This window comes from Myxine glutinosa, chromosome 13 (genome assembly GCF_964187855.1).
Source record: "Myxine glutinosa chromosome 13, kmMyxGlut1.1, whole genome shotgun sequence".
In the NCBI taxonomy this organism is placed as follows: Eukaryota; Metazoa; Chordata; class Myxini; order Myxiniformes; family Myxinidae; genus Myxine; species Myxine glutinosa.
In genome coordinates this window covers 98,052,550-98,070,573 of record NC_136273.1, presented here as the reverse complement: position 1 = coordinate 98,070,573, position 18,024 = coordinate 98,052,550, and the positions used below count along the sequence as shown (strand labels likewise).

The 18,024-nt window shown below is 44.8% G+C and overlaps 1 protein-coding gene across 1 annotated transcript in view; it reads right to left on the bottom strand.

Annotated features, from left to right (window-relative positions):
• Positions 1 to 6,037: 6,037 nt before the first annotated feature.
• Positions 6,038 to 18,024, bottom strand: part of LOC137439135 (uncharacterized) — a 32,962-nt gene continuing 20,975 nt past the window's right edge. Inside the window, exons 6-10 of the mRNA XM_068134851.2 lie at positions 16,299 to 16,446; positions 13,000 to 13,096; positions 12,572 to 12,702; positions 9,118 to 9,213; positions 6,038 to 7,140 (exon numbers count right to left, since the gene is read on the bottom strand). Coding sequence (XP_067990952.2) covers positions 6,643 to 7,140; positions 9,118 to 9,213; positions 12,572 to 12,702; positions 13,000 to 13,096; positions 16,299 to 16,446 — 970 coding nt within the window. The 3' untranslated portion in view covers positions 6,038 to 6,642. The remainder of the gene's footprint in view (positions 7,141 to 9,117; positions 9,214 to 12,571; positions 12,703 to 12,999; positions 13,097 to 16,298; positions 16,447 to 18,024) is intronic.

Genomic DNA, 18,024 nt, shown 5'->3' with positions numbered 1-18,024 from the left:
GATGCTTTTAATCGTCGCTGTTGGTCTTTTTCACACTGATAAGAAAAGTTATTGGGAACTCATGGCATTTGGGAATAAAACACTTCTGTTTGGAGCAGTTTTATGTCATGTCCCATGGAGCGTATTATTTCATTATATATTTAAAAAAATGATTTTTACGAATTATTTTCCAATTTCATTCCAGATTTCCATGTAATTATTGAGGCCATGAGTTCCAAACGTAAAAATATTGAATCCGATTTTGAATATCCGCTTTTAATAACCAGACATGATAATATTGCTAGGAGCCAATCACAGTGCACCTAGCCTCACACAGCCAATCAGTGTTACTGTGAACGGACAAATGGACAGCCATCCTTGTCTTCTAGATTAACTAAATACACTACATGGCCAAAAAGTATGTGGACACCCGAAAATCACTCTCGGATGTGCCCGTCGAACATCTCATTCCAAAATCATGGGCATTAATATGGAGTTGCCCCCCCCCCCCCCCTTTTGCTGCTATAACAGCCTCCACTAATTCTGGGAAGGCTTTCCACTAGATGTTGGAATATTGCTGCGGAGATTTGCTTTCATTCAGCCACAAGAGCATTAGTGAGGTCGGGCACTGATTTTAGGCGATTAGACCTGGCTCGCAGTCGGCGTTCCAATTCATCCCAAAGGTGTTCGATGGGGTTGATGTCAGGGCTCTGTGCAGGCCAGTCAGGTTCTTCCACACCGATCTCGACAAACCATTTCTGTATCGAGCCTGCTTTGTGCATGGGGGCATTGTCATGCTGAAACAGGAAAGGGCCTTCCCCCAAACTGTTGCCACAAAGTTGGAAGCACACAATCGTCTAGAATGTCATTGTATGCTGCAGCGTTAAGATTTCCCTTCACTGGAACGAAGGGGCCGAGTCCGAACCACGAAAAACAGCCCCAGACCATTATTTCTCCAACACCAAACTTTACAGTTGGCACTATGCATTAGGGCAGTTATCATTCTCCTAGCATCCGCCAAACCCAGATTTGTCCGTCAGACTGCCAGATGGTGGAGCGTGATTCATCACTCCAGAGAACGCGTTTTCACAGCTCCAGAGTCCAATGGCGGCGAGCTTTAAACCACTCCAGCCGACGCTTGGCATTGCGCATGGTGATCTTGGGCTTGTGTGGAAAAGCCCCTCACTCGGCCATGGAAACCCATTTCATGAAGCCCCCGACGAATCATTGTTGTGCTGACGTTACTTCCAGAGGCAGTTTGGAACTCTGTCGTGAGTGTTGCAACCGGGTACAGACGATTTTTACACGCTACTCGCTTCAGCATTCGGCGGTCCCATTCTGTGAGCTTGTTGCGGCTGAGCTGTTGTTGCTCCTAGATGTTTCCACTTCACAATAACAGCACTTACAGTTGACAGGGGCAGCTGTAGCAGGGCATAAATTTGACGAACTGACTTGTTGGAAAGGTGGCATGCTATGATGGTGCCATGATGAAAGTCACTGAGCTCTTCAGTTTGGCCCATTCTACTGCCAATGTTTGTCTATGGAGATTGCATGGCTGTGTGCTTGATTATATATACCTGTCAGCAATGGATGTGGCTGAAACAGCCGAATCCACTAATTAGAAGGGGTGTCCGCATACTTTTGATCATGCAGTATACGTAACCTTGTCCAACAGACTTTAATTCTTTCCAGGTGGACCATTCCTTGAGCAGAAATGAAGCGTAATTCTCGAAATTTCTTTGGAACAATATTTTCTAAAGAGTGAACAAATTAAGTAAGGTTCTGCAATCAAAAGATGTGGACATACTTGATGCTATGAATCTTCTCAAGTCTCTGAAAATGTATCTTCAGGAAATTAGAGACAAATTCATTGAATATGAACTGAAGGCCAAAATTAGGTGTCCAGATTCGGATTATAGCAATGCAAACAAACGTGAACGAAAGCGAAGCATACGTCTTGCTCGATATGATGGATCAGCGGAAAAGATACTTCTGCACAAAAGTGAAAAATTCAAGGTGGAAACATTCCTCTCTATTCTGGACTCTGAACTGACCTGACAAAACGTACAGAAGCTTGTGAATGGATTGGAAATCTGATTTCCTTCTTCGGTAAATTGAAGACAATTGATTCTGATGAGCTAAACCAAAAGTGTGAAAAATTAGCTAATGTGTACCATGAAGACTTTGATTACGGTGAACTTCTAAATGAATGCAAGCAGCTCAAGCACTACATAGTCCACGATGAAGAATGTGAGACTCTCCCTGCGGTGTACAGCAAACTCATTTCAGACAACTTGAAATCTGTGTTTCCCAATGTAGAAATCGCACTCGGATTGTTACTGTGCATGATGGAGACCAACTGTATGGGGGAACACTCATTTTCAAGATTGAAACTAACAAAGAATCAGCTTCGCAGCACAATGGGACAGCAGCGTTTGAACTGGCTTTCACTCATGTGCATGGAAAATGACATCTTGAAGAACGTTGACTTCCAACCAGTTGACTTCCAATCCTCGACACACCTGAGCTCCTCACCACATACAAGGCTTTCATCCGCAGCTCAATGGAATACTGTTCTCCCCTATGGGCCAGTGCTCCTGCCTCACACCTAGCTCGGCTTCACGCTGTTGAAACCAAAGCTTTCAGAATTATTGGAATCTCCCGCGATGAAGCTATCTCTGAGGGCCTTTCACTCACACCGCAGGCAGGTAGGTGGTCTTTCTGTCTTCTACCGACTCCTCTCCGGCCTTGCACCCCCAGCTCTCTCTGTGCTCTGTCCCCCAAATATTCCTACAGGTCGCACAAGATCTGCCAGCAACCCTCTGATGGTTAAACTGCAGAAAATCAAGGCTCTCTGCTCACCTTCACTCTTTCATTCCTCTTTTCTCCCGCCTCTGGAACAAACTCCCTCACTCCCTTCAATCCCACTCCTCCCTCCAGGTCTTTAAAACAGCTGTTCACCACCATCTCTTATCTTCCCCCATCCAAAACCTTGATCTTTTCTACCCCCGCTAATTCACCCCAGATCCACCTTGTTTGAAATTCCAACTTCTTTCCTGGAAGTCCTGGCCGTGTCCATATGTTTTATACCTCTCCCACCCCCCCCCCTTCCCATGCCCCTCCTCCCCAAAGCCCTCGCCCTCTCTCATATCTCTCGATGTCTCCATGTCTCTCGGTCCCTGCTCTCAAATGTTGTGTTTGTGTCCTTCCCCCTCTCTCCCCATCTTGTCTACCGCTCCCGATGTTATATGTTTTTGTGTAGGTTTGTCTTTCTGTGATTAATATTCGTTCTTTCACGAGCCTCGATCTTGTATACAAAAAAAAAGAAGAAAAAAAATTATAAAACAGTTCTCTGCAAAGAAATGTCGCAAACGTTTGTGTTGATTAATTCTTGCTACAATTCTTGCAAATTCTTCTATGTTTAATTTTGCTGAAAATTTCAGTTTTCATTTCAGTGGATGGGTGGGTAGGGGCCCCAGTAAATTGCTTTGCCCAGGGCCTACAATGCTGTTAATATGGCCCTGGTGAACCCGAGCTAGGTGTGAGGCAGGAGCACCAGCCCAGAGAGGAGAGCAGTATTCCATCAAGCTGTAGATGAAAGCTTTGTATGTGGAGGAGCTCAGGTGTGCCAAGGAAGGACTTCGCATGACGGAGGATGCCCAGTCGGCAATTGGCTTTGGAGGCCAGCTTGGAAATGTGGTTTTCCCAGGAAATATAATGGCAGATAGTGAGAACCAAAAAGCTTCAGTAACAGAACTCCTTTGAGAGGATTGTTGAGAAAGGAGATGGGAGGGTTTTCCAGATGGTCTTTTCGGAGAGACAAAGTGAGAGTGTGAGACTTGTCAGGATTGAAAGACATGTTCCACTTGTTTGATCAGTTTGTGATTTTGTCCAGGTCCACAGAGAGTGAAGAGGCTGCTCCCTGCCGATCTGAGGGTTGAGATATGGAGCGGCAGAGAGTGGAGTCATTAGCAAAGAGATAGAGAGGATTTTCAAGAGAGTCGGAGAGATCATTGATGAAGACCAGAAAAAGCACAGGGCCCAGAACCCTGCCTTGGGGAACTCCAGCCTGAACAGGTAGGGGAGATGAGAGAATTCCATTCAGGGCCACACGTCGACTACGACTACAGAGGAAGTCGGCAAGCCATGCGTGGAGATTTCAATGGATACCATAGGAGGAGAGTTTGGTGAGCAGGGCGGGGTGCCAGACCGTATCGAAGGCACGAGATATGTCAAGGGAGACGGCTCTGATTTCCTGTTTGGCGTTGAGGGCCTGTTACCTGTGAGGGAACAAATAGCTTACACACTCAGATGTTGGTAACAAAGAGCTTACACACTCAGCCCAGGTTTGAAATGTGTCCCACCAATCTCAAAACAAGTTTGTAAACGGAATAGCAGGTTTCTCTGAATGTTTGAATAAACTACATTCCAAAATAAATAAATAAATAAATAAATAAATTAGATAAATTAAATAAATTAAATTATTCCCGATGAAGCGCGATTTTGTGGACACCCTGTAGATTAACGTGTGAAGTGAAAATGTCGGCCACCTTGGAAAATGGCAGGATATGCAAATTGCCCTCACTTTTCAGCTTGACATCATATTGTTTTTTGATCTCAATAAATCAAGCCTTAATTCGACCGATGTGAAGAAGTCATATTATTCAGGCCCTGGTTGGTCGAAAACGAAGGCCTCATGTTGCAGGACTAACATCTACAAGAGTGTTGCAGAAGCATGCACACTCAGCTGTTATGGAACAAGGAAAACATACGCACCTAGGTGTTAGGTAATAAGCACAGTAAGATGTTAGACAACAAAGAGCTTACACACTCGACCCAGGTGCTCAGTAAGAAAGAGCTTACACACTCAAGATGTTCGGTAACAAAGAACTTGCACCCTCAAGATGTTATGTAACAAAGAGCTTACACACAGATGTTAGGTAACAAAGAGCTTACACACACAGCCCAGGATTTCAATAACAAAGAGCTTACACACAGATGTTAGGTAACAAAGAGCTAACACACTCAGCCCAGGATTTCAATAGCAAAGAGCTTACACACAGATGTTAGGTAACAAAGAGCTTACACACACAGCCCAGGATTTCAATAACAAAGAGCTTACACACAGATGTTATGTAACAAAGAGCTTACACACTCAGCCCAGGATTTCAATAACAAAGAGCTTATACACAGATGTTAGGTAGCAAAGAGCTTACACACACAGCCCAGGATTTCAATAACAAAGCGCTTTCCCACTCAGATGTTAGGTAACAAAGAGCTTACACACAGATGTTAGGTAACAAAGAGCTTACACACAGATGTTAGGTAACAAAGAGCTTACACACACAGCCCAGGATTTCAATAACAAAGAGCTTACACACAGATGTTAGGTAACAAAGAGCTTGCATACTGGGCCCAAGTGTTCAGTAACAAAAAGCTTGCATAAATCAACTGTTACCCAGAGACTAACCTTGGTGATAACTATTAAAAATGATTTTTTTTAAAGGAGGAGAGGCCTTGTGCCAGACTTTACCAACTGTGATTAAGCAGAAAGGCATGTTGAACTGGGAGGAAGGTGTTAAAGTATAAATCCACATGGATGAGAAGAAAGAATCACAAACGATTACGTGACAACCACATTTTGAACCTTCAGCACTTTTTGTCTGCAAAAGTGGCAGAATTGCCTCCACCACCCTCGCAATCACCAGCACCACCATTCACCACATGTACTTTCCATTCATACACATTCTCTTCCCGTTTCTGTCTCATTCCACTTCCAACCCAATTCACCTACCATTCATTCCCTCCCAGCCAGTTCTCCTTCCCCTCTGTTTTTATCGTTTTCTTCACCATCCTCCAAACCACCTCCTCTCTCCAATATGAAGATGTCAACAAAAGCATCGAGGGATATATTATCCGTTTGGTTCACGAGTTCATTCCACAATCCCTATTCCTTCCTTTCCTCTTTTTTTTAATTCCCCAATCTCTTCTCACCTCTTTCTTTTACATCTCTTCCTCATACTTTGATTTGTTGGAATAAACAAAGATAAAAAAAATGTATGAATCAAAATTTTATTGATATAGTTGAACATGACCATAGACGAAAGTGGAAAAAAAAACGTTGCTGTTATTTTGCAATGGACATCAAATTATTGAACATTTTCTAAAATGCACTACAAATGCAAATTGATGAAGATGAAGCGTAGCAAGTTAACAATGTGAAAGCAAAAAGCAAAAGGTTAGTTTCGAATTTAAGGGCCGACCAGGTTTAATCCCACGATTGTTAACGATCACCAAGAAAGCTGCCTTTCAGAAAGGCTTTTTGCAACACAGGAAATGCAAAGACGAAATAAAAACAAAACAAAACAAAAAAACCCCAACGATGCAAAAAACACAGCACTTGATAAGACTGTTCGCATCTCAATAACATTCATGTGCACGCGCATCGCAACATTCGGCCTCCATCTTACGACGGGCAAAACCACTCAATTCTGCTTTTCACATTCTCTCTTTCTAGTCTGCACCACCACAGCCATACCCTTCGCTACCTAAACCAGGACGTATGACTAACTACAATGAAACATGGCATTCACCACCTACCCTGAAAATACAATTCAAAATGTCCTACACAAACTTGTATTTCTGCTGCCAGAACAACTTGGCTTAGGCCTCATCCACAGTCACATAATCCCCAATAGCGGCTTCGTCTTCTTCCTTTATTTGATCACCTGTTGGACTACTCTTTGCATCTAATCTCGCTTCCACATCATCGTCTTTAGCCTCTCCAGGTCTATTATCCTTGTCCGCATCTCCGACTTGATCATCACATTCAGCTTCCTCATCTCCAACTTTGTCGCCTTCAGGCCCCCCACGCTTCTCATCCACTTCACCGACCCTATCATCACCTTCAGCAGCCCCACGTCTCTTGTGCCCATCACCTCCACCTTCACCTTTACCTTTACCTTTACAGAGCACTCCGACTGACTGCTTGTGCCTGTGGCTTTGTTCCCTTGCTTTGCTCTTTTCCTCTTGCACTTCTTTGTAGTAATCGAAGTCGTCTTCTTCTTCAATGGGAAGCGCCTCACCCTTTTCCAGAGCTTCTTTCGTCTTTTCCATCTGTTCATCAGTTTTGGCATCAAAATCAGCCCATGGGTCTTCACCCTGTCATGGTAAAGATGTGCAAAAACAGCTCACAATGTTTTCGGTAAATTCACCAAAGAAACCCACCCCGCCCCATTCCCTTCAAACACTTACCCCCAGGCCTGGTTCCATCCTTTTCAGGCATATTTGCATTATTCCTACAATTCTTGTCGAGCCCGAGATAAGTGAGCATTTCTCTGTTAGCAACTTAATATGCTAGCTTAAGCACAAATAACCTTATTGGACATCAGTTGAAGTGAAAACACACCAATCGACACAACAAAAGAATGAAAATGAAAATAAAAATAGCAGGTTTCAAGAATACGAAAAAAAAATACTTAAAGATGCTTGTGCAGAAGTAAGTGTCCTTTGAAGAATTCGTCTTGCCGGTGAGGGCTACAGTCGATCCGCGTTGGCACTGATAGGCCGGTGCTGGATTCGACCTGAACCAAAATCGAATCGGCTTCTTCTTAGCGCCTAATCACCTCAGCCACCTAATTTGGTCAGAACTCGTCAACAACTTTTTGAAATATTTTGCTATGTATCGTTTTTGGCCCAATCACTCAATGGTGAATAACCACTTCGAGATTTTAAAAGGTTTCGTATCTGTATCCAGATATTCACCAAAATAGAATTGATTTGTCCTCGTCACACACACAACCTGTCCACCAAGTTTCGTCCAAATCCGTCCATGACTTTTTGAGATATCCTGTTATATATCGGTTTTAGCACTATCAATTTATTCTTTAATTATTTCAATTAATTATTTATCAATATAGGTACTTTGACCAATTTATTCAGGGAATTCTTTAAAAAGAATTCCTCCAAGTTCTCAGACATAAGGCAAACCAGCTGTTGCCTATTCACTGCCATGGGTTAAGGTGCATTTACGCAAGTAGGGTTTGGGGTACGACAACCAAACTCAATCGCAACACAAACCATTAATTTATCCACAAATACGGTCTTGACAAGACGAATGTGCAGATTATTGAATTTTAAAAAGGTTCCAGCACAGGCAAGAAACCTCCGTGTTCAATTCCACTCTCTATAAAGAATAAGCGAGTAACCACTATGACCCCTATGTCGTTGAGGCTTCATCTCCAACTTTGGAATGGACAAAAGGCATTCCTTTTGATGACATGGAACTGCCAACAAGATGTGGAAATGAAGGTATCCCCGGGTTTGTAATTAATACCTTCGCCGCCCAAGGTGGACGGAGGTTATGTTTTCACCCCGATCTGTCTGTCTGTCTCTCTGTCTGTGTCTGCCTGTTTGTGAACAGGATATCTCAAAAAGATGTGGACGAATTCGGAATAAATTTTCTGGAGATGTCGAGTATGTGACGAGGATGAAATGAATAGAATTTGGTGAAGATCTGGATCCGGATACAATAATTTTTTTAAGTGTGATTCTTCACTAGTGATACTGCTAAAACGGATATATAACAGGATATCTCAAAAAGTCATGGACGGATTTGGACGAAACTTGGTGGACAGGTTGTGTGTGTGACAAGGACAAATCAATTCTATTTTGGTGAATATCCGGATACAGATACGAAACCTTTTAAAATTTCCAAGTGGTTATTCCCCATTGAGTGATTGGGCCAAAAACGATACATAGCAAGATATTTCAAAAAGTTGTTGACGAGTTCTGACCAAATTAGGTGGCTGAGGTGGTTAGGCGCTAAGAACAAGCCGATTCGATTTTGGTTCAGGTCCGAATCCAGCACCGGCCTATCGGTGCCAACGCGGCTCGACTCTAGCCCTCACCGGCAAGACGAGTTCTTCAAAGAACACTTACCTCCGCACAAGCACCTTTGTGCATGCACTTAGCACGATGTTTTTTTTCAACACTTAAACAAAATGGCAGAGCCTAACAGCAGGTAGTAAGGAGATGCACGAGGAATGGGTGAAAGGGGCTCAGAGTTAAAGGTGGATGTATATGGGGTAGTGGGGTCAAACGTAGGGCAAAGTGGGGGGACAAGCAACTCTCCTTTACCTTTTGATACTTCTTGTACATCGAGGCTTGACGCTCATCATTCATGATGTTCTCGATTATATTCTCGATCAGACCCACAGGATTCTTGGCGAAAGTCTGCCAAAGAAGCACAAACAATGCGAGTTAAACATCATGGGCCCACCTGACAAGGCACACACTCTTTTACTGAGAAAGTAATATCAATGTTCGATGCAAAGCGATAAGGCCGAGAAAAATATATTTCCGGTCTCTGGTCAGCGCGCGCATCGATTTTGACCCTGCGCGGCAAAGAAAATTTGGTATCGACGTTCGCGCACGGTTCTCCCCTACAAAACTGCGTTTAGTTTGTCCAAATCCAACCAGCCGTTCCAAAGATATGAGTAGTTTTGTGTGCCGTGACGTCATGAATCCAATAGGGAAGTTGCATGTGACGTCATCGTCTTAGTCATGTGACCGCTTGGGTGGCAAAACATTGCTTCTGCCACCATACGTCATGGCGGCAATTTGAAACTCGTCTCACATATAAATTGCCCCCTACACGATGGTAAAGAGTTGTGCTGTCGGATGTACAGCCCGATTTCATCCGGACGACACAACGCTAAAACGGTTTCATAGCTGCCTTGACTGCAGCTCTCAGGTGAGAATATGGCTCATGAGGTTGTTACCTTCGCTCACGAAGTGAAAAGCAGGATTAGGCATTTGGTTACATACATGTGGAGTGTGTATGGCGTATGTGTGGCGTACGTGTGGCATACGTGTGGAGTGTGTGTGGCGTACGTGTGGAGTGTGTGTGGCGTACGTGTGGAGTGTGTGTGGCGTACTTGTGGAGTGTGTGTGGCGTACTTGTGGAGTGTGTGTGGCGTACTTGTGGCATCCGTGTGGAGTGTGTGTGGCGTACTTGTGGAGTGTGTGTGGCGTACTTGTGGAGTGTGTGTGGCATACGTGTGGCGTACTTGTGGTGTGTGGCGTACATGTGGAGTGTGTGTGGCGTACGTGTGGCGTACTTGTGTCGTACGTGTGGAGTGTGTGTGGCATACGTGTGGCGTATGTGTGGAGTGTGTGTGGCGTACATGTGGCGTACCTGTGGAGTGTGTGTGGCGTATGTGTGGTGTACGTGTGGCATACGTGTGGCATACGTGTGGAGTGTGTGTGGCATACGTGTGGCGTACTTGTGGAGTGTGTGTGGCGTACATGTGGATTGTGTGTGGCGTATGTGTGGCGTACTTGTGGCGTCCGTGTGGAGTGTGTGTGGCGTACTTGTGGCGTACGTGTGGCGTACGTGTGGAGTGTGTGTGACGTACGTGTGGAGTGTGTGTGACGTATGTGTGGAGTGTGTGTGGCGTACTTGTGGAGTGTGTGTGGCATACGTGTGGCATACTTGTGGTGTGTGGCATACATGTGGAGTGTGTGTGGCGTACTTGTGTCGTACGTGTGGAGTGTGTGTGGCATACGTGTGGCGTATGTGTGGAGTGTGTGTGGCGTACATGTGGCGTACCTGTGGAGTGTGTGTGGCGTATGTGTGGTGTACGTGTGGCATACGTGTGGCATACGTGTGGAGTGTGTGTGGCATACGTGTGGCGTACTTGTGGAGTGTGTGTGGCGTACATGTGGATTGTGTGTGGCGTATGTGTGGCGTACTTGTGGCGTCCGTGTGGAGTGTGTGTGGCGTACTTGTGGCGTACGTGTGGCGTACGTGTGGAGTGTGTGTGACGTACGTGTGGAGTGTGTGTGACGTACGTGTGGAGTGTGTGTGGCGTACTTGTGGAGTGTGTGTGGCGTACGTGTGGCGTATGTGTGGCGTACTTGTGGAGTGTGTGTGGCGTACTTGTGGCGTACGTGTGGAGTGTGTGTGGACCGTGGAGTGCGTGTGGCGTACTTGTGGGTCCACACGGGTCCACAGGCAGATGACACAGCCTCGGTTTCTTGCAATACCGTGAAAACGCCTCAACGGGCAAGCTACGGGCGTAAACTGACAGGTTCGTCTGACGAAACGACAGCTTTCCCGCCATGTTGTTTATGCCACCCAAGATGGCGGCCGGAACCGGTTGCCATGGACGACGCCCACGCGATGCAAGGCCTCTATCGGCTGGATATTGTCATTTATTGAAACGAAGACGTTCTTTGTCGGGTTCGTGTGAAGCAACCAGAAGGCCTAGAGAGCTGCGGGTGGTCTCGTTAGTTAGGCCTGGATCCTATCTCGTTTGTCATGAAGTAGTAAGTGTCTGTGATAATCTGCTGGACAGGGAGAAGAGATCGTGGGAGACCATCGGCCTGTTAGACCACTTGCGCATACGCAGTGTTGACGTGATCGACGCATTGGAATGTTTAACGGTACGGCGAGGCGATCTCGAGATCGAAATGGCAGTCTATAATATGCTTGAATAACTTAATAATTTTCAGAATAAATCCATTTTAAAATAACTTAAGCTTGTGTTCATTATTTACAAAAAAAAGGCCTACAAGTCCCATTGGCTGTCTTTAATTTCTCTCTGGACGGCGCCACAGCAGATGACGAGGACCGCAAGGCATGAGGACACAAAAAACACCTCTATATGTGCAATCCATGCTTTTCAAAAAAAAAAAAAAAAAAAAAAAAAAAAAACCCGCATCGCCGCATCAATTCTGGAACTTTGGTCTGACCAGAGACCAGCAATATATTTTTTTCGGCCTAACAGTGACGGTGAACATTAATATAAAGGCTATTTCACCATTGGAACACCAACTCTCACTGGAAGCTGAACCTTAACCTTCCCGTAGCCCAAACACTAAATGAACCCAGAACTAATTTCTAGCTCACCTGGAACGTATTTCTCACTATCAGTCGGTAAACACTTGCAACTTTTTCGTCAGCCGGACACTAACCCAGGTAACATTCCCCCGGAAACATGTTCATACCCCAGAAACACAAAAGCAACAAGAAGCACACACCCAAACCCCCCCCCCTGCCCCCCACACATAAAACACCAGATCACAAGAAAAAATAGGAAGGCAAAGCCGACCTTTGATGATGAGATTTGACGTTGAATTGCTTGAGGTTTTGGCAAAATAAAAACACTCCTCCATTGACCTTGCTCCATTTATTCAACATTTGTGGCTAACCCACCTATCAACAGGTCCTACCCACCACCTGGGAACCGTCTGGCTGAAGACCTGCATATCAACAGGATTCAACATTTGTGGCTAATCCGCATATCAACAGGCCCTACCCACCACCTGGGAACCGTCTGGCTGAAGACCTGCATATAAACAGGCCCTACCCACCACCTGGGGGGGGAACTGTCTGGCTGAAGACCGTCTTTCACCACCATGCTTTCAGTGTATGCACAAAAAGAAAGTGCAAATTTCGGATTTTTTTCAAGCATATGTAGTATGTACATAATATAAAGATGGTTCCCAAAACAACTGCTCATCAATGGCAGCGGTCTCCAGGACTTCCCAGTACAAGAGGAAATAAGAAGGACCGTAAAATCAATACCTTCTGGTTGTGCACATGTTCCACCGTGTTAATGTGCGACTTCAACTCCCGTGTAGAGTTTGGCAGGTAGATCTTGCAGGCGTGACACTTCACCAAATATATGGATTTCAAGCACTGTGGCAGAGGCTTGTCTACAGGAGGGGGAATGCGACCGGTTAGGTGAATATGACAATAAAGATGAGAAAGTACCAACAGTAGCAAAGCACTTCAAGCCAATACATGGAGTACAATTTGCAAAATCAATGATAAGAGGTTCATGAATTTCAGATTTAGCATGCTCTTTTAGTTAGCACCGACTTAGGGAACATTATTTAACCCACTGTGATCAAAACAGCTCAATTCTGTTGTTGTTCGCTGCTGATAATTTGCCACACACTGCCCGAAGAGGAGCCGTGATAGGCGTGAATAACGACAGGATTATCTTTAACCTGAAAAGGGGTCCTTCGGATTAAAAGTCTTTTGATGGACTTCCTCCCAAAGGTGCTGCCGTTTTTCCACCTTCTTGGTCCTGTACACCATGTTCTCCTGTAGGAGACCACGTCGCGCATCAAAGGACAACACGAGTGGCAGGAAGTACAGTGTGAGGGGGACAGGCATACCAGGGGCAATTGCTATGAAAGTTCACAATCCAGTTGGAGGCAAATCCAAAGAATAAAACTGCAGCATTATCAATTCTGAAATACCACAACATTTAGTAAGGCACATGTAATTAGAGATATTTAATGTGCCCAAGCAATGTTTGACATCTGATCTGAGCAAAACTATGAGGAAGTGTCCAAAATTAAAGAACTGGGACATGCCAATAAATCTAGACTTCCTAAACATAGATAGAGCCACATCCCAAGAGTTAAAGAGACTATTATGATTAAAATCCAACCAGGATGCAGGAACGGAGGAGCCAAGGCGCTTGGTCCTGTTTAACATACTATTGAGAGGTTGGTGTAACTCACGATGGATCATCCTGCTCGTGCAACAGGAAATCTACAATTAATAGTTGAATCACATTACTTCAAGCAACTTGAGTAAAGAGGGCATCTCGCTGACAGTGGGGGCAACGGGACAGCGTGTGATTGCAACGAGGGAATGAATGGACAGGAGGAGGGAAGGAAAGGAACCATAACATCTTATAAATAGATGGGGGAGGATTAGTGAGGCTCGGGGCTGGCAGGATGGCCTAGAGGTACGCACACTCGCCTCTAAGCTCTCCAGCCTGGGTTTGAATCCCGACCCAGCTATAAACTGTCACCCTGGTGTTTCACAGGAATGGTAATTCATCAATGTGTGTGCCGTCCCTCGGATGGACGATAAACTGGCATATCGTCTTCCAGCATTAGTTGGACGACGTTAAATACCCCAAGGCCTCATTAACAAAGAGTAGGCGAGCTATCGCCATCACTGTGGCCAAATTCCTGTCTACTACTGTCGCAAAGGCAATGGTAAACGACACTTGCTCAGGAAGCTGCTTCAGCGGCAACGACGCTCTGTGAAGTGTATGGCACCTCAGAAAGAAAGAGAGGATATAAAAGATCACAGGTAGGGATGGAGGATGACATCAGGCGGTGGTATAAAAAGAATTTTTAAAAACCTTTAGAGGCCATTTTTCCCTGCAGAGCGGGGGTTGGCCCTTGGTGCACTGCGGAATTTAATTTAAGCAATAGAGGGAAGAGTGGGATTGAATGCAGGCTGGGAAAGGAGATTCCACTCATAGGAGAAGAGAGAGAGAGAGAAACAAAAAAACAAACAAAAAAACGAGTGGAGCGGGAAGCCTATACTTTACAAGTTTCACAAGGCGGGGGTTTGCTGGAAGAACATGCACCAGCTAGAGGGCCTGGGATGGAGGGATTTAAAAAAAAAAGCAGAGGGCGCACATCCTGGGATGAGGCAATAAAAAAAACAAAAACAAACAAACAGAGGCCACAAATGTCTTTGCAACGAGAAAGCAAAATGCTCTTTATTTCTGCTTCTTTGTGGGAGATGCCAATGATGTTTGAGCTTGGGAATCCACAGCATACAGGACAGACGTGATGCAAAATGGGATAACAAACTCATATTTATTTATCCTCATCGTGTCTTCCGACACATAACCAACTTATACGGAGTCCTGTACTCCATTCAGCTGCAGACAAAGGCCTCATACATTGGCTGTGTGCTTCGATATACCAAGGAAGTACTTGGCATTACAGAGAACCCCCAGTACACGCCTGGCTTTGTCGCCAGCTTTAATATATAATCTGCTCATTTGAGGCTGTTGATGATAGTGAGGCCCAGACGTTTGAGATGCTGAACCTCTTCCAGTGGTTGATTATGGATTACCAGAAGGTGGGGAATGTTTCTATACGGGGTCAATGGCAAAACTGCAAATGCCGAATCCACAAATGTGAGTGGAAAATTGCGGCATCACACTTTTAGCGTGTGTTGAAAGACGTCCGAGGAATTCGGAATCTGAGTCAAATCCTCAAATTTGTCAAATCCAAATATTAAAAACAGCAACCAACAAACCCGCTCGTCCCTCTACTAGCACCACCCGGTACTGGAAATCCCTCCATCAACCAGAGCTCCAGCATATTTTTATATTACAACATCGAAGGCAAAATGATGCTGCTACATGTTCACACGTGGAGAAAGAACGGCATCGTTCGGGTGGAACCGCAAAATCACAACTGTATTGAGATATTACAGAACCATTGAATGTTTGCACATGCAGTCAATGGCGAAACTGCTAATGCCAAACCCATGAATGTTTTTACATGTGGAGAGAGAGCTGAATGGAGAAGGTGGATCTGACTCGGCAACGGTTGCTGGAGTGAGATGTGCATGGAAGAAGTTTCGGGAACTGAGTGGCGTGCTGACGAGGAGGGGAGTGTCATTTAAGCTGAAGGGAAAGGTGTATGCTGCATGTGTGAGAAGTGTTATGATTTATGGGAGCGAGACATGGGTCATGAATGTAGAGCAGCAACGAAGGCTGGAAAGGGTGGAAATGCGAATGGTTCGGTGGATGTGCGGAGTATCGTTGAGAGAGACGAAGACAAATGATGAATTGCAAAGGATGATGGGAATAGAGCCTGTGATTGATGCTGTGAAGAGGAACAGGTTGAGATGGTTTGGTCATGTGTTGAGGAAGGATGAAAGTGACTGGTTGAGAAGAGTGATGGAAATGAATGTAGAAGGAAGTAGAGGATGGGGAAGACCAAGAAAGACTTGGCTAAAGATGGTGGAAGAAGAAATGCGGGCAAGGGGGTTAACAAGGGGAGATGCAGAAAATAGGGCAAAATGGAGAAGATTGTCATGGGGACCGCAAGGCTAACCCCCGCTCTTGCAGGGAAAATGGCCTTAAAATGCCTGTTGTTGCTGTTGTTGTTGTAGTAGAGAGAGCAGCATATGGGTGGAAACTCAAAATCATAACTGTATTGAGAAATATGTGAAACCTCCATCTCAACTTAGGACACCCGCTAGAACCCATAAACATTCCACAAAAAGTTTGACAGGGCTAACCCCAAAACTGAGCGAGTAGTTTGGGGATGGACAAGCAGAGAGACAGACAGACAGACAGTCCTGCTTTATTATTATGTAGATACCTATTTCTATCTTTATTGCGGCAAATATAATACAATAGAACATGCAATCCGTTAAGCAGTTCTCTACCTTCCTGCACGAGAGTAATGCAATCAGAAGTATGACAAATAAAAGTCTCACAGACCAAAAGCCATTCACAATGTGCTCAACTTACATGCAGGAACTTGGAAAGAGTTTTGCCATCAGGATAGTGGTTTTCAATGGTGCCAAGCACCCTCTTGTGCTCAACACTTTCCAGGTGTTTCTTTATGTCTTCCTCCAGGAATGTCGAATATCGGCATATGATACACATGAACTTCAAGCTGAAAAGCCAGAGAATCCCCATAGTCAAAACACGAGCATCGTTCATACCCTACATCCTTGTTCTGTCTCCCAGCTGTACAAACTTCCTCCTGCATTTCTACACCTATTTACTTATGCAAACAATGGGTCATTTTATCAGACATATCTTAAAATCAACGTTCGATCCAAACAAATGACTTCCTGGGATGAATGGAATAATGTTCCTTTTCAGGTGCGTTTTAGGTTTCTTCTGGAGGAAAAGATATTTACATTGTCTGAGAAATGTTGGGCGTTTGTAACTTTCTCTCCAGCTATGGCACTTGAGCAAAGGACTTCTGTGACTATTGGACCGACTCAATCTGTGAACTTTCCAACCCACATTTATCCCAATGGCAAATCCTCCCTTCTGGACTTGGTCGTGAGAAGGCCAAATGCCTTAATTCTGTGTTTGTTTTCAAATATTGTCACCATTCCTTCACTCTGTCTCGGTACCCATCCTTCGTCATACCCAACTGCTCCTGGAATGGTTCTTTCAATCCTCGACTCGGACCTGCTGCTGGACTGGACGACATCAGCTCACGTGTCTTAAAAAACCTGCTCTGCTGGTCTTGTACATACACTCTCTCTGCCCTTCTCACTATGTCATTTGCACAAGGTCATCTTCCATCTGCTTGGAAATCAGCCAACATCACTGCACATAAAAAGGTGCAAAAACTGATCCTTGCAACTGCAGACCAAACAGCCTGCAGATTAATAACTGCAGACGCATCACCTTACTTCCAATCATCAGCATGGTCATGGAATCCATCATCAGAGTTGACATGAAATCTCTCCCCTTCTTCACCCCTCACATCCTCTTTACCACTTTCACCCTCTTCCTCTATCCCTCCACATTATCTCTGTCTCTCGTCACATTATCTGTCTTTCTTCATCAAGGTTGATATAAAAATCATTCCTTTTATCCAACAACATCATCTCAGATCAGCAATTTGGTTTCAGACAAGGTGACTCCACTTTGGACATGTTGCTTCTACTCACCCCAAAATGGATGGAGGCCCTCAATGTCAGACATGAATTCAGAGCCATCTCTCTGGACATATCTCGTGCTTTTGATAGTCTGGCATCCTTTTTTTGTGTTGAAGGCTCCAGTCAAGGACTACATCGTCCTCACCTTTCAGAATGACAACGGAAGTTCACCTTTCAGCATGACAACGACCTGAAGCACACTGCCAAAGCTACACTGGAGTGGCTAAGGAACAAAAAGGTAAATATCCTTGAGTGGCCCAGTCAGAGCCCCGACCTAAATCCAATTGAAAATCTGTGGCAAGGCTTGAAGATCGCTGTTGATCAACATTCCCCACATAACTTGACTGAGCTTGAAGAGTTTTGTACAGAAGAATGGGAAAATATTGCCCAATAAAGGTGTGCAAAGTTGGTAGAGACCTATCCCAACAGACTCACAGCTGTAATTGCTGTCGAAGGTGCTTCCACCAGGTATTAACTCAGGGGGGTTGTTACGGATTCGGCCCTAATTATGGTTGTTATTGTTATCATTGTTGGCTCTAGATATTATGCTTATTGTGGCTTAAGGGAAAGGG